Source organism: Bolinopsis microptera, chromosome 4, assembly GCF_026151205.1.
Source record: "Bolinopsis microptera isolate Bmic1 chromosome 4, MBARI_Bmic_1.0, whole genome shotgun sequence".
NCBI classification, from domain to species: domain Eukaryota; kingdom Metazoa; phylum Ctenophora; class Tentaculata; order Lobata; family Bolinopsidae; genus Bolinopsis; species Bolinopsis microptera.
In genome coordinates, this window is record NC_087075.1 from 15,425,353 (window position 1) to 15,438,731 (window position 13,379).

A 13,379-nucleotide genomic window follows, 5' to 3' on the forward strand; every position below is an offset into this window, starting at 1 on the left:
CAGTAATGCATCGCGCTATAATGCATTAATTGTATGTGAGATTGACGCGAAGCGCATTTTTACAAAGTGAAAATATGGCCTATGGATTGGTCATAAGGGTGCCACTGCGTTGTAGCGATATGCACTATTGGGCTGCGCCGCGCATCTTCTCGCAACCACATCTACTTCGATAGTAGCTCTATCCAGAGCCCTTGCAGTAGCCCTTGCAGTAGCGTGTGCCCGCCTCCGGCCGCCTTTTCCTTACATGTGAAAAAGGTCCTGCTAGTTATATATAAAATATATGGTCGCTTTAATTGAAACTAAATAAAATTGTTGTTTTCTTGAGCGCGCCCGCATGGGCGCGAAAGCACATGGTAGGGTGAAGGCGAAATACAACACTGCACACCGGGTCTCACCGAGATGCGAAGGATTGACATCGCGATTGTGAATCAATCCACTGTGATGCAAAAAGGTTAATTTTTGGCAAAAATTAATTTTCATACGAATTAATTCAAGAATAAATTGTTTTTAGGTTAAAACCGTAAATCATTTCACAATAAACATACAATTATAATATTATAAAAACAATTGTAAATAATAATTTTGTTTTTGGATCGGAATCTTAATTTAATAGAGTGGCGGGTTTTTTTCGATTTTTTCGAGGAAAATACCGTTGTAATGCTTATTTCGAGAAAATAAGGATGGCGGAAGTTTTTTCGAAAATGGACTTGACCCAGCAACAAAAATCGTTAATAAACAAACTAACAATTAACAACAATCCAGTGTGTTAGGGAGCCGCTCCAACTGTTTACTAATTGATCTTCCAAGCCTTAGGGGAACCCCGTTGTTCACGTGATCATGTATGAAAAAATGTACGACGACCGAAGCGGGAAGCCCCTTACTAAACCGGGCCGGCCTAATTGTCTATTTTCGATTTAATGAGGTTTCCGAGCTGCTATCTTGAGATAAATGGTCGGGTTCTACTAGTAGTAATACTACACTCACACTATATGTTATATCATATAATTATAAGTATAATACACTACACATTTAAACAGCTAACGCAGCTTAGTTTATCATGTTAGAATTATGTGGAAGATATATTAAATGCCAGAATATGCCAAAAGTTTACAACGAGAAAGATTGTACAACTATGATAAGATGTTGGTAATGAAAAATGTAATTATATATGCTAATCTAACTGCGTATAATGCGATTACACTATTAATTGCACGAGCCACAGCCGAGTGCAAATTGATACAATAATCGATACAAGCCGATAAAAGCTGATAAAAGCCGATACAAGCTTACTCGTCGGCACTCAGCCTGTCATTCCGCTTAATCTCTATTTATGAACATTATAGCCTGGGGTCCCCAAGTAAATAAAACCTGTTACAAACCAATAATCGATACAAGCTGAAAAGTTGATTTAAGCAGTTAGCAGAGTTCAATTATTGCAGTTATTTCACGCGAGGGGCGTCAGCTATCAGTTTTCTAGCTTATCAGTTCATCACATGACTATGCTAACAACCATCACTTGACTATGCTAACAACCATCACGTGACTACAGTAACAACCATCACGTGGCTATGCTAACAACCATCACGTGACTATGGTAACAACCATCACGTGGCTATGCTAAGTGCTAACAACCATCATGTGACTATGGTAACAACCATCACGTTACTATGCTAACAACCATCACATGACTATGCTAACAACCATCACGTGACTATGGTAACAACAATCACGTGACTATGGTAACCACCATCACGTGACTATGGTAACAACCATCACGTGACTATGGTAACAACAATCACGTGACTATGATACCAACCATCACATAACTATGGTAACAACAATCACGTGACTATGCTAACATCAATCACATGACTATGGTAACAACCATCACATAACTATGGTAACAACAATCACGTGACTATGCTAACAACCATCACGTGACTATGGTAACAACCATCACATAACTATGGTAACAACAATCACGTGACTATGGTAACCACCATCACGTGACTATGCTAACAACCATCATGTGACTATGGTAACAACCATCACGTGACTATGGTAACAACCATCACGTGACTATGGTAACAACAATCACGTGACTATGCTAACAACCATCATGTGACTATGGTAACAACCATCACGTGACTATGGTAACAACCATCACGTGACTATGGTAACAACCATCACGTGACTATGGTAACAAACATCACGTTACTATGCTAACAACCATCACATGACTATGCTAACAACCATCACGTGACTATGGTAACAACAATCACGTGACTATGGTAACCACCATCACGTGACTATGGTAACAACAATCATGTGACTATGGTAACAAATATCACGTCATTATGGTAACAACCATCACGTGACTATGGTAACAACAATCACGTTACTATGATACCAACCATCACATAACTATGGTAACAACAATCACGTGATTATGCTAACAACAATCACGTGACTATGCTAACAACAATCACGTGACTATGCTAAGTCACGTGATGGTTGTTACCATAGTCACGTGATGGTTGTTGGCATAGTTACATGATTGTTGTTACCATAGTCACGTGATGGTTGTTACCAAAGTCACGTGATGGTTGTTACCATAGTCACGTGATATTTGTTACCATAGTCACGTGATGGTTGTTAGCATAGTCACGTGATGGTTGTTAGTATAGTCACGTGATGGTTGTTAGCATAGACACGTGATGGTTGTTACCATAGTCGAGAGGTGGTTGTTAGCATAGTCGCGTGATGGTTGTTAACATAGTCACGTGATAGTTGTTAACATACTCACATGATTGTTGTTACCATAGTCACGTGATGGTTGTTACCATAGTCACGTGATGGTTGTTAGCATAGTCACGTGATGGTTGTTAGCAAAGTCACATGATTGTTGTTACCATAGTCACGTGATGGTTGTTAGCATAGTCACGTGATGGTTGTTAGCATAGTCACGTGATGGTTGTTAGCATAGACACGTGATTGTTGTTAGCATAGTCACGTGATTGTTGTTAGCATAGTCACGTGATTGTTGTTACCATAGTTATGTGATGGTTGGTATCATAGTAACGTGATTGTTGTTACCATAGTCACGTGATGGTTGTTACCATAGTCAGGTGATGGTTGTTAGCATAGTCACGTGATGGTTGTTAGCATAGTCACATGATGGTTGTTACCATAGTCACGTGATGATTGTTACCATTGTCACGTGATTGTTGTAACCATAGTCACATGATGGTTGTTAGCATAGTAACGTGATGGTTGTTACCATAGTCACATGATGGTTGTTAGCATAGCCACGTGATGGTTGTTACCATAGTCACGTGATGGTTGTTAACATAGTCACGTGACGGTTGTTACCATAGTCAGGTGATGGTTGTTAGCATAGTCACGTGATGGTTGTTAGCATAGTCACATGATGGTTGTTACCATAGTCACGTGATGATTGTTACCATAGTCACGTGATTGTTGTTACCATAGTCACGTGATATTTGTTACCATAGTCACGTGATGGTTGTTACCATAGTCACGTGATGGTTGTTAGCATAGTCACGTGATGGTTGTTAGCATAGACACGTGATGGTTGTTACCATAGTCACGTGGTGGTTGTTAGCATAGTCACGTGATGGTTGTTAACATAGTCACGTGATAGTTATTAACATAGTCACGTGATGGTTGTTACCATAGTCACGTGATGGTTGTTAGCATAGTCATATAATTGTTGTTACCATAGTCATGTGATGAACTGATAAGCTAGAAAACTGATAGCTGACGCCCCTCGCGTGAAATAACTGCAATAATTGAACTCTGCTAACTGCTTAAATCAACTTTTCAGCTTGTATCGATTATTGGTTTGTAACAGGTTTTATTTACTTGGGGACCCCAGGCTATAATGTTCATAAATAGAGATTAAGCGGAATGACAGGCTGAGTGCCGACGAGTAAGCTTGTATCGGCTTTTATCAGCTTTTATCGGCTTGTATCGATTATTGTATCAATTTGCACTCGGCTGTGGCTCGTGCAATTAATAAGTAAAACAAAATTTTAAGTAAAACAAAATTTAAATTTTATTGCCATTACAATGAATAATGATATCATAATAAATATAAGTAAGTAGACATCCGATAATAAACTTGTTACATCCAGTACAACCCAAGATGTCAGCCGACGCGACTTACAAAATAAAGAAAGCTAGCATGTTATGTTCATTGTTCATAGTTTTTCTAACGAGCATGCTTAGCACTTAGGCTGTACGGAAATAGCTTTAATTCTACGTCATATTAAAAACTTTACATCATTTTTTGAGATACAAAAATAAATTTTAAAATAAATAACTCTTTTGCTGCTTAGGCGCGGCACCGCGCTTGACCCACATGCTATACAGTGTGTAGCAACACATCGCTGAAAACAGAAGCTGAATGAGCTATAACATATAAGCGGTGCGCCGCGCCTAAACCTAAAACCATAAACTTTTAATATTGTCAAGATATTAAACGAGTTTTGCAAAATAATATAGCATGCTGACTTCGTAGGATATTACAATTATACCAGTGCCAGTTCCAAATGTGAGTCAGCGCTTAAACCAAAAGTAGTTGGCAAAAGGAGCCAGTTGCCTGCAAGAGCTTTACTAGCACCCGATTTACCACTTTTGGAGCACAAACTCAAACCTAAAACCGGCCAAGCACAAAAATATGTTATCGCCACGATTGGGTGGATTGATTCCCAGAATATTTATCAGCACGCGGCACTAATAATATATGAAGTTCATTATCGAATTTTAGATATGCCCTGGATCGTTTAACACATATATTGTATATAAAAGGTTATTAAAGAATAATTAATGTTTGGTTCGTATAAATCGATATTAATCAATTATTTAAAATAGTATTTGTATTTGTGTTTGTTATTATTAACTATTGAATTGTGTTCGATTTAAATATTAAAACACTACTACAAACACTACTACAATACATTGCACAAAACTAGTGTAATCGCATTATACGCAGTTAGATTAGCATATATAATTACATTTTTCATTACCAACATCTTATCATAGTTGTACAATCTTTCTCGTTGTAAACTTTTGGCATATTCTGGCATTTAATATATCTTCCACATAATTCTAACATGATAAACTAGGCTGCGTTAGCTGTTTAAATGTGTAGTGTATTATACTTATAATTATATGATATAACATATAGTGTGAGTGTAGTATTACTACTAGTAGAACCCGACCATTTATCTCAAGATAGCAGCTCGGAAACCTCATTAAATCGAAAATAGACAATTAGGCCGGCCCGGTTTAGTAAGGGGCTTCCCGCTTCGGTCGTCGTACATTTTTTCATACATGATCACGTGAACAACGGGGTTCCCCTAAGGCTTGGAAGATCAATTAGTAAACAGTTGGAGCGGCTCCCTAACACACTGGATTGTTGTTAATTGTTAGTTTGTTTATTAACGATTTTTGTTGCTGGGTCAAGTCCATTTTCGAAAAAACTTCCGCCATCCTTATTTTCTCGAAATAAGCATTACAACGGTATTTTCCTCGAAAAAAATCGAAAAAAACCCGCCACTCTATAATTTAATAAGTTGATTTTAAATCGCAATGAACCACTTTGCAGTTATATAATGTATTAAGCTATATTAAAATTAAAAAGTGTAAGTGATTCATATATACATGATGTAATTCAAATTTGTGATATCTTTATCCTTGCATCATTTGCATTTAAATTTATATCATATGACATATCAGCCACAATGGATATTTTAATTTTGAAATCACAATGAATTTTCATTAAAAATTGTTATCGAATTTTAAAATGATCAAGTTAGGGTAGTAAATGAAATTTGATCATTCTATTATTCTATTCACTAGAATTCATTTTTTATGAACATGGATTAATTACATTTAATCAAATTTGATCATTACTCTTATCATACCTTTAATTATCATAAAAGAGTTCTTTACTGAATGAGTCAGATTGGAGATTTCCTTCATACAATTAATGTTCAATCATCCATTTCACTCCAACTGTTTGGATCACAGATCGTATTAAAAACAAGTGCTACAATTATCATTTTAAATAGTTGTACTGCACGTTAATTTTTTACTGTCATAGGTGGCCAAGGGTGATTTTCAAAACTTTGAGTTTTTTCTCTTTACATAGGGTCATTGTGACATTATGTGTATACTGTTTGAAAAATTTTATTCTTTACTGTCATAAGGTTTGATTCTTCGTGTTAAGTTCTTAAGTTTGAAAAAGGATAATTGGGGTCAAATCCAGAATCATATCACTCTCGAGTGTTTGCTCTATTGCATGTTGTGCTGTTGTTTACAGGTTTGTTTCTTTTATCTCGTCTCTGGCTGGAGATACCACTGCAAAAATAAAATATTTATATCTCATGAATATCACTTTGTACAAAGTCATCAGAACTTAGTTATTGGCTGCTTTAAATCGTACTACTAGATAACTGTGTTCCGAGTTTAAAATAATCCTATTTGAACGTATGTTATCCGCCTTTCAAGACATCACAGTTAGCAAGAACTCTCTAGGCCATATTATGGTTTATGTAATTAATGGTGTCTCATCATGTGAAATTAACAATAGCTTTGACTATTTTTACACTCCGCATCTGTGCTAACTATAACGTGTTTCGGAGTCTTTGTTAATTTGCAGGATCCCCTGTGTTTTACTGACCAAATTAAGCCGCAAGTTTACATTTTTAAAACTTAATTGAAGAAGTATAGATCTGTAAGACGTATGTCTCTCTTACTTTATCCGCTTACCACGTGTGACCTGATGCCATTTTTTACTCTAAGGTCTATACTTCTCTGCATAGAAATGTACATAATTTTGACAACAAATGTCAAAACGGGTATCTATGTAATTTTCGTACTATTTTAATGGTTACCTTCATGCCCACAGTTTAATGTTCAATCTCACTATACCATATTCATTAACTTATAACTTATTACATACTATATGACGTTTTGATTGATGTCCTTAGAAGGGTATTCTTCTTGCACTTTTTGACTGACTTGAATGTCATGCACAGCAGTTTGAAGCTTCTTTAAATTATTTGTATTCTTATTGTATTGCTGGGTAAATTTAATTATAATTCTAGTTCTAATTCTATGGTTCATAATTGTATAATATGTTCTTAAACATCATTACATCTATACACGTTATTCGTATCCATTTTCTTGAATATTCGGAAGATAGCTGGAGAAATTGGAATTCAATCATGCAGAGAAATTATATGCCTAAAAGAATATTATACATTACTTGCTGCATAAATTTGTCACTTAACTAATGGTGAATTTTCAAATCTGCCACTATACCATTAGCCAAGTAGCATTGTCTTCCTGTATTATTAACAACAATTAAGTACCTGAGGTTACCATTCATTTCATCTACTCAACCCAATTTGTATCCCCAATTTGCTAGTTCTATTTATAGCTAAGATAATTGTTGGGTGTTAGATAAGAAGTTACCCACCAAAAGAAGGGCTGATCAACTCTTGTTCAAGTGTAAGCCCTGCTTCAAAATATCCAGACTGTTGATATACATTCTCTACACATTCCTGCAAATGTTTAATGACAATTAGGTATGTTTATTGCACTTTGAACAATTGTGTCACTATTTTTTCAATTTGTGTCACTATTTAACACTTACAATAAATTGCCATCTGCTATACCTAAATACCTGTGATGGTTGTACCCTGGCTTTCTTTTTCCAAGTCCTGATGGAAGCAATGACCAGCACAGTCAGGAAAACGAGCACCACAGGGATAGACAACCATGCTAAGGAAACACATCTCCCTGTCACGTAAGGTAGACTGAAGCTTCTTGCTGGACATGGGTCCCCCTTGAGAGTTAGTCCGTTGCAGGCAGTATTCAATGGGCAAACTGAGCATCTCTCAGTTACAACATCGAATCTGTATCCTGGCTTGCAACCATCTGAATAAGTACAAGTTTTGGATTTTTATTTTTGTTGTTCAAAGCAGTGAATTTCATCTTAAATCTATTCCGATAGCAACCATGTTCTGAGCTTGGCTCTATAAAGATATTTTTAGCTGTTTTGGAGCGGCTGATTCAGATTTGAAGGTCATTGAAATTTAAATGGGAAACATGGGAAATTGAATTGACATTTTATATTACATAACTTTTTGGATAAAAGCAAAGTAGTAGGAAACTAATACCTAGACATTTTAATGAGGTTGACACCACTCCATTTCTAGATTCAGAGTGGTCAGCTCCAATGACCCTTTTACGGTGCAGCCAACAGGTACCATTCTGAGAGAAAGAAACTCTTGAGCAACCATCTTGTGATCTACAACCCAGGATGCAAGCTTTTGTGTCTGATGTTCGGTTCAGCACTTTTAGGACACTACCAGCTCCGAAAACGTTGTCCTCGTAGCAACCATGTTCTAGTGTAAAAGTCTGTTTTAATGAAAAATTAAAATTTAGCCATATTATTACTTACAACTAAGAAAGGAATTTAACAGAATTTAATATGAAATGAATAAATTTGGTTAGCACTTAATTTAAATGCTACATTACAATCAAATCTGAGATACATTGTTCCTGGATAATTTTAAATTAGAAACACACCATGAAAACAATCTGCTACATTAGTTGATCCTTTGAGAGAATCTTTGCCATTTGGACAAGCTGAACAAGAATGAGAGGACATAGCACTGAACGTTCTCCTACCACAAACAGTGCAATCATCAGTTGCAGAATTGTACATCATCCCTTCCTTGCACATCACTGGTTATGGATTTAAAGTTAGTCCAAATATTGAATATAACCTTGATTTTATATAATAACATCAAAATGCTGGCCTATATAACATATGCTTTCTAAGAAGCTAAGACTCATCTGTTCAATAATATGTCTCATAAAAATTTAACCAAAATTGTATCTAAATATTTAGTATATTATCACCCTGTGATCCTGTATTCAGCCCTTTTAATTCAGAACAACTGTACTCACTGCAGCGATCAGAGCAGTCCAACTTTGCTGTACTATTTCCAGGGCAGTCTAGACCATAGCAAACAGGGTTAAAACAGGTTCTGTTCCTTCTTCTATAGCCTAATGAAGAGGTTGAGTTCTCTGCTGACTCACAAAAGCAGTCCCCCCAATTTGTCCAATCGCTCCATTCTCCATCAACTGTCAGACCTTACAAGGGAAATTAGTTTGAGTATTTGAATGACTTCTCTTAAATGATTGACCAGCAGAAATGACATCATCATCATTAAGAGACAAAATACAACATTCAAGGTAAATTGTATTTTTAGCACTTACAGCATCGATCATCACAAGTTCCATTATTAAGAAGTTCACCAACACAGTCCCTAGTGTGTATTTTGTTTCAGTATCAATCAAGTTTTATTCAATTATTGAATCCAAATATAAATTTTTTTGTATAAGTAAAAGACTACAAGTGTTATAAGATTATAGGTCTGTTTTACTGTGAAATACATCAGTATTCCCTTACATTCCATAGCAAGAAGGTGGTGGGTTGGTACAAGATCTAGTTCTGTTCCATGTTCCTGTTCCAGTACTGTGATCACAATCACACCCGCTCCAATTTCCCCAATCTGTCCAGTCTCCGTTTACTGTCTGACCTGAGATATTTTGAGTACTTGAATCTGGCAGCTGATTTATTCTTTAAATCGGCAGGCATTGGGCAGAAATTGTTTATTATTGAACTTAATTTTGATATTCAAACTACAGCAGAATGTTGAGACTTACAGCACTGATCATCACAAGTTCCATTGTTGAGCAGCTCACCAACACAGTCCCTGATATAATGATCAACAATTAAGATAAGACTGGGTAAAAGAAACTGATTTTGGGTGAGAGAAACTGATGCAGTAAACAATTCTTGGTTGATTTCATGGTTAAAAACTGTGACATTATTCCCTTACGTTCCATAGCAAGCAGGTGGTGGGTTGGTACAAGATCTAGTTCTGTTCCATGTTCCTGTTCCAGCACTGTGATCACAATCACACTCGCTCCAATTTCCCCAATCTGTCCAGTCTCCGTTTACTGTTTGACCTGAGATATTTTGAGTACTTGAATCTGGCAGCTGATTTATTATTTCAATTGACAGGCATTGGGCAGAAATTGTTTATCATTGGACTTAATTTTCATATTCAAACTACAGTAAAATGTTGAAACTTACAGCACTGATCATCACAAGTTCCATTGTTGAGCAGCTCACCAACACAGTCCCTGATATAATGATTAACAATTAAGATAAGATTGGGTAAGAAAAACTGATTTTGGGTGAGAGAAACTGATGCAGTAAACGATTCTTGGTTGATTTCATGGTTAAAAACTGTGACATTATTCCCTTACGTTCCATAGCAAGAAGGTGGTGGGTTGGTACAAGATCTAGTTCTGTTCCATGTCCCTGTTCCAGCACTGTGATCACAATCACACCTGCTCCAATTTCCCCAATCTGTCCAGTTCCCGTTTACTGTTTGACCTGAGATATTTTGAGTACTTGAATCTGGCAGCTTATTTATTCTTTAAATCGGCAGGCATTGGGCAGAAATTGTTTATCATCAAACTTAATTTTCATATTGAAACTATAATAGAATGTTGAAACTTACAGCACTGATCATCACAAGTTCCATTGTTGAGCAGCTCACCAACACAGTCCCTAATATAATGATCAACAATTAAGATTTAAGATTCGGTAAAAGAAACTGATTTTTGGGTGAGAGAAACTAATGCAGTAAAAGATTCTTGGTTGATGTCATGGTTAAAAACTGTGACATTATTCCCTTACGTTCCATAGCAAGAAGGTGGTGGGTTGGTACAAGATCTAGTTCTGTTCCATGTTCCTGTTCCAGCACTGTGATCACAATCACACCTGCTCCAATTTCCCCAATCTGTCCAGTTTCCGTTTACTGTTTGACCTGAGATATTTTGAGTACTTAAATCTGGCAGCTGATTTATTCTTTAAATCGGCAGGCATTGGGCAGAAATTGTTTATTATGGTATTGAACTTAATTTTCATATTCAAACTACAGCAGAATGTTGAAACTTACAGCACTGATCATCACAAGTTCCATTGTTGAGCAGCTCACCAACACAGTCCCTAATATAATGATCAACAATTAAGATTTAAGATTCGGTAAAAGAAACTGATTTTTGGGTGAGAGAAACTGATGCAGTAAAAGATTCTTGGTTGATGTCATGGTTAAAAACTGTGACATTATTCCCTTACGTTCCATAGCAAGAAGGTGGTGGGTTGGTACAAGATCTAGTTCTGTTCCATGTTCCTGTTCCAGCACTGTGATCACAATCACACCCGCTCCAATTTCCCCAATCTGTCCAGTTACCGTTTACTGTTTGACCTGAGATATTTTGAGTACTTAAATATGGCAGCTGATTTATTCTTTAAATCGGCAGGCATTGGGCAGAAATTGTTTATTATGGTATTGAACTTAATTTTCATATTCAAACTACAGCAGAATGTTGAAACTTACAGCACTGATCATCACAAGTTCCATTGTTGAGCAGCTCACCAACACAGTCCCTGATATAATGATCAACAATTAAGATAAGACTGGGTAAAAGAAACTGATTTTTGGGTGAGAGAAACTGATGCAGTAAACGATTCTTGGTTGATTTCATGGTTAAAAACTGTGATATTATTCCCTTACGTTCCATGGCAAGAAGGTGGTGGGTTGGTACAAGATCTAGTTCTGTTCCATGTTCCTGTTCCAGCACTGTGATCACAATCACACCTGCTCCAATTTCCCCAATCTGTCCAGTTACCGTTAACTGTTTGACCTGAAAAGTTTTGAACGCTTAAATGTGTTAGCTTATTTATTCTTTAAATTGACAGGCAGTGGGCAGAAATTGTTTATCATCAAACTTAATTTTCATATTCAAACTACAGTAGAATGTTAAAACTTACAGCACTGATCATCACAAGTTCCATTGTTGAGCAGCCCACCAACACAGTCCCTGATATAATGATCAACAATTAAGATAAGATCGGGTAAAAGAAACTGATTTTTGGTACGAGAAACTGATGCAGTAAACGATTCTTGGTTGATTTCATGGTCATAAACTGTGACATTATTCCCTTACGTTCCATAGCAAGCAGGTGGTGGGTTGGTACAAGATCTAGATCTGTTCCATGTTCCTGTTCCAGCACTGTGATCACAATCACACCTGCTCCAATTTCCCCAATCTGTCCAGTTTCCGTTTACTGTTTGACCTGAGATATTTTGAGTACTTAAATCTGGTTGCTTATTTATTCTTTAAATCGGCAGGCACTGGGCAGTAATTGTTTATTATGGTATTGAGCTTAATTTTCATATTCAAACTACAGTAGAATGGTGAGACTTACAGCACTGATCATCACAAGTTCCATTGTTGAGCAGCTCACCAACACAGTCCCTGATATAATGATTAACAATTAAGATAAGATTGGGTAAAAGAAACTGAATTTGGGTAAGAGAAACTGATGCAGTAAACGATTCTTGGTTGATTTCATGGTTAAAAACTGTGACATTATTCCCTTACGTTCCATAGCAAGAAGGTGGTGGGTTGGTACAAGATCTAGTTCTGTTCCATGTTCCTGTTCCAGCACTGTGATCACAATCACACCTGCTCCAATTTCCCCAATCTGTCCAGTTACCGTTTACTGTTTGACCTGAGATATTTTGAGTACCTAAATCTGGCAGCTGATTTATTCTTTAAATCGACAGGCACTGGGCAGAAATTGTTTATCATCAAACTTAATTTTCATATTCAAACTACAGTAGAATGTTAAAACTTACAGCACTGATCATCACAAGTTCCATTGTTGAGCAGCTCACCAACACAGTCCCTGATATAATGATTAACAATTAAGATAAGATTGGGTAAAAGAAACTGAATTTGGGTAAGAGAAACTGATGCAGTAAACGATTCTTGGTTGATTTCATGGTTAAAAACTGTGACATTATTCCCTTACGTTCCATAGCAAGAAGGTGGTGGGTTGGTACAAGATCTAGTTCTGTTCCATGTTCCTGTTCCAGCACTGTGATCACAATCACACCTGCTCCAATTTCCCCAATCTGTCCAGTTTCCGTTTACTGTTTGACCTGAGATATTTTGAGTACTTAAATCCGGCAGCTGATTTATTTTTTCAATTGCCAGGCATTGGGCAGAAATTGTTTATCATCGAACTTAATTTTCATATTCAAACTACAGTAAAATGTTGAAACTTACAGCACTGATCATCACAAGTTCCATTGTTGAGCAGCTCACCAACACAGTCCCTGATATAATGATTAACAATTAAGATAAGATTGGGTAAAAGAAACTGATTTTGGGTAAGAGAAACTGATGCA

The 13,379-nt window shown here is 36.6% G+C and overlaps 1 protein-coding gene and 1 long non-coding RNA gene across 2 annotated transcripts in view; one reads left to right on the forward strand and one right to left on the reverse strand.

Annotated features, from left to right (window-relative positions):
- LOC134814251 (uncharacterized) overlaps positions 1-13,379 on the forward strand; it is a 46,777-nt gene that overhangs the window by 14,448 nt on the left and 18,950 nt on the right. The window lies entirely within an intron of this gene.
- On the reverse strand, positions 7,173-9,796 carry LOC134814321 (uncharacterized). The gene is made up of 8 exons (XM_063822417.1): positions 9,772-9,796; positions 9,515-9,644; positions 9,322-9,371; positions 9,010-9,195; positions 8,626-8,784; positions 8,334-8,441; positions 7,718-7,879; positions 7,173-7,234 (listed from the first exon to the last, which is right to left on the reverse strand). Coding segments are annotated over exons 2-8 (729 nt in total). The 5' UTR covers positions 9,517-9,644; positions 9,772-9,796.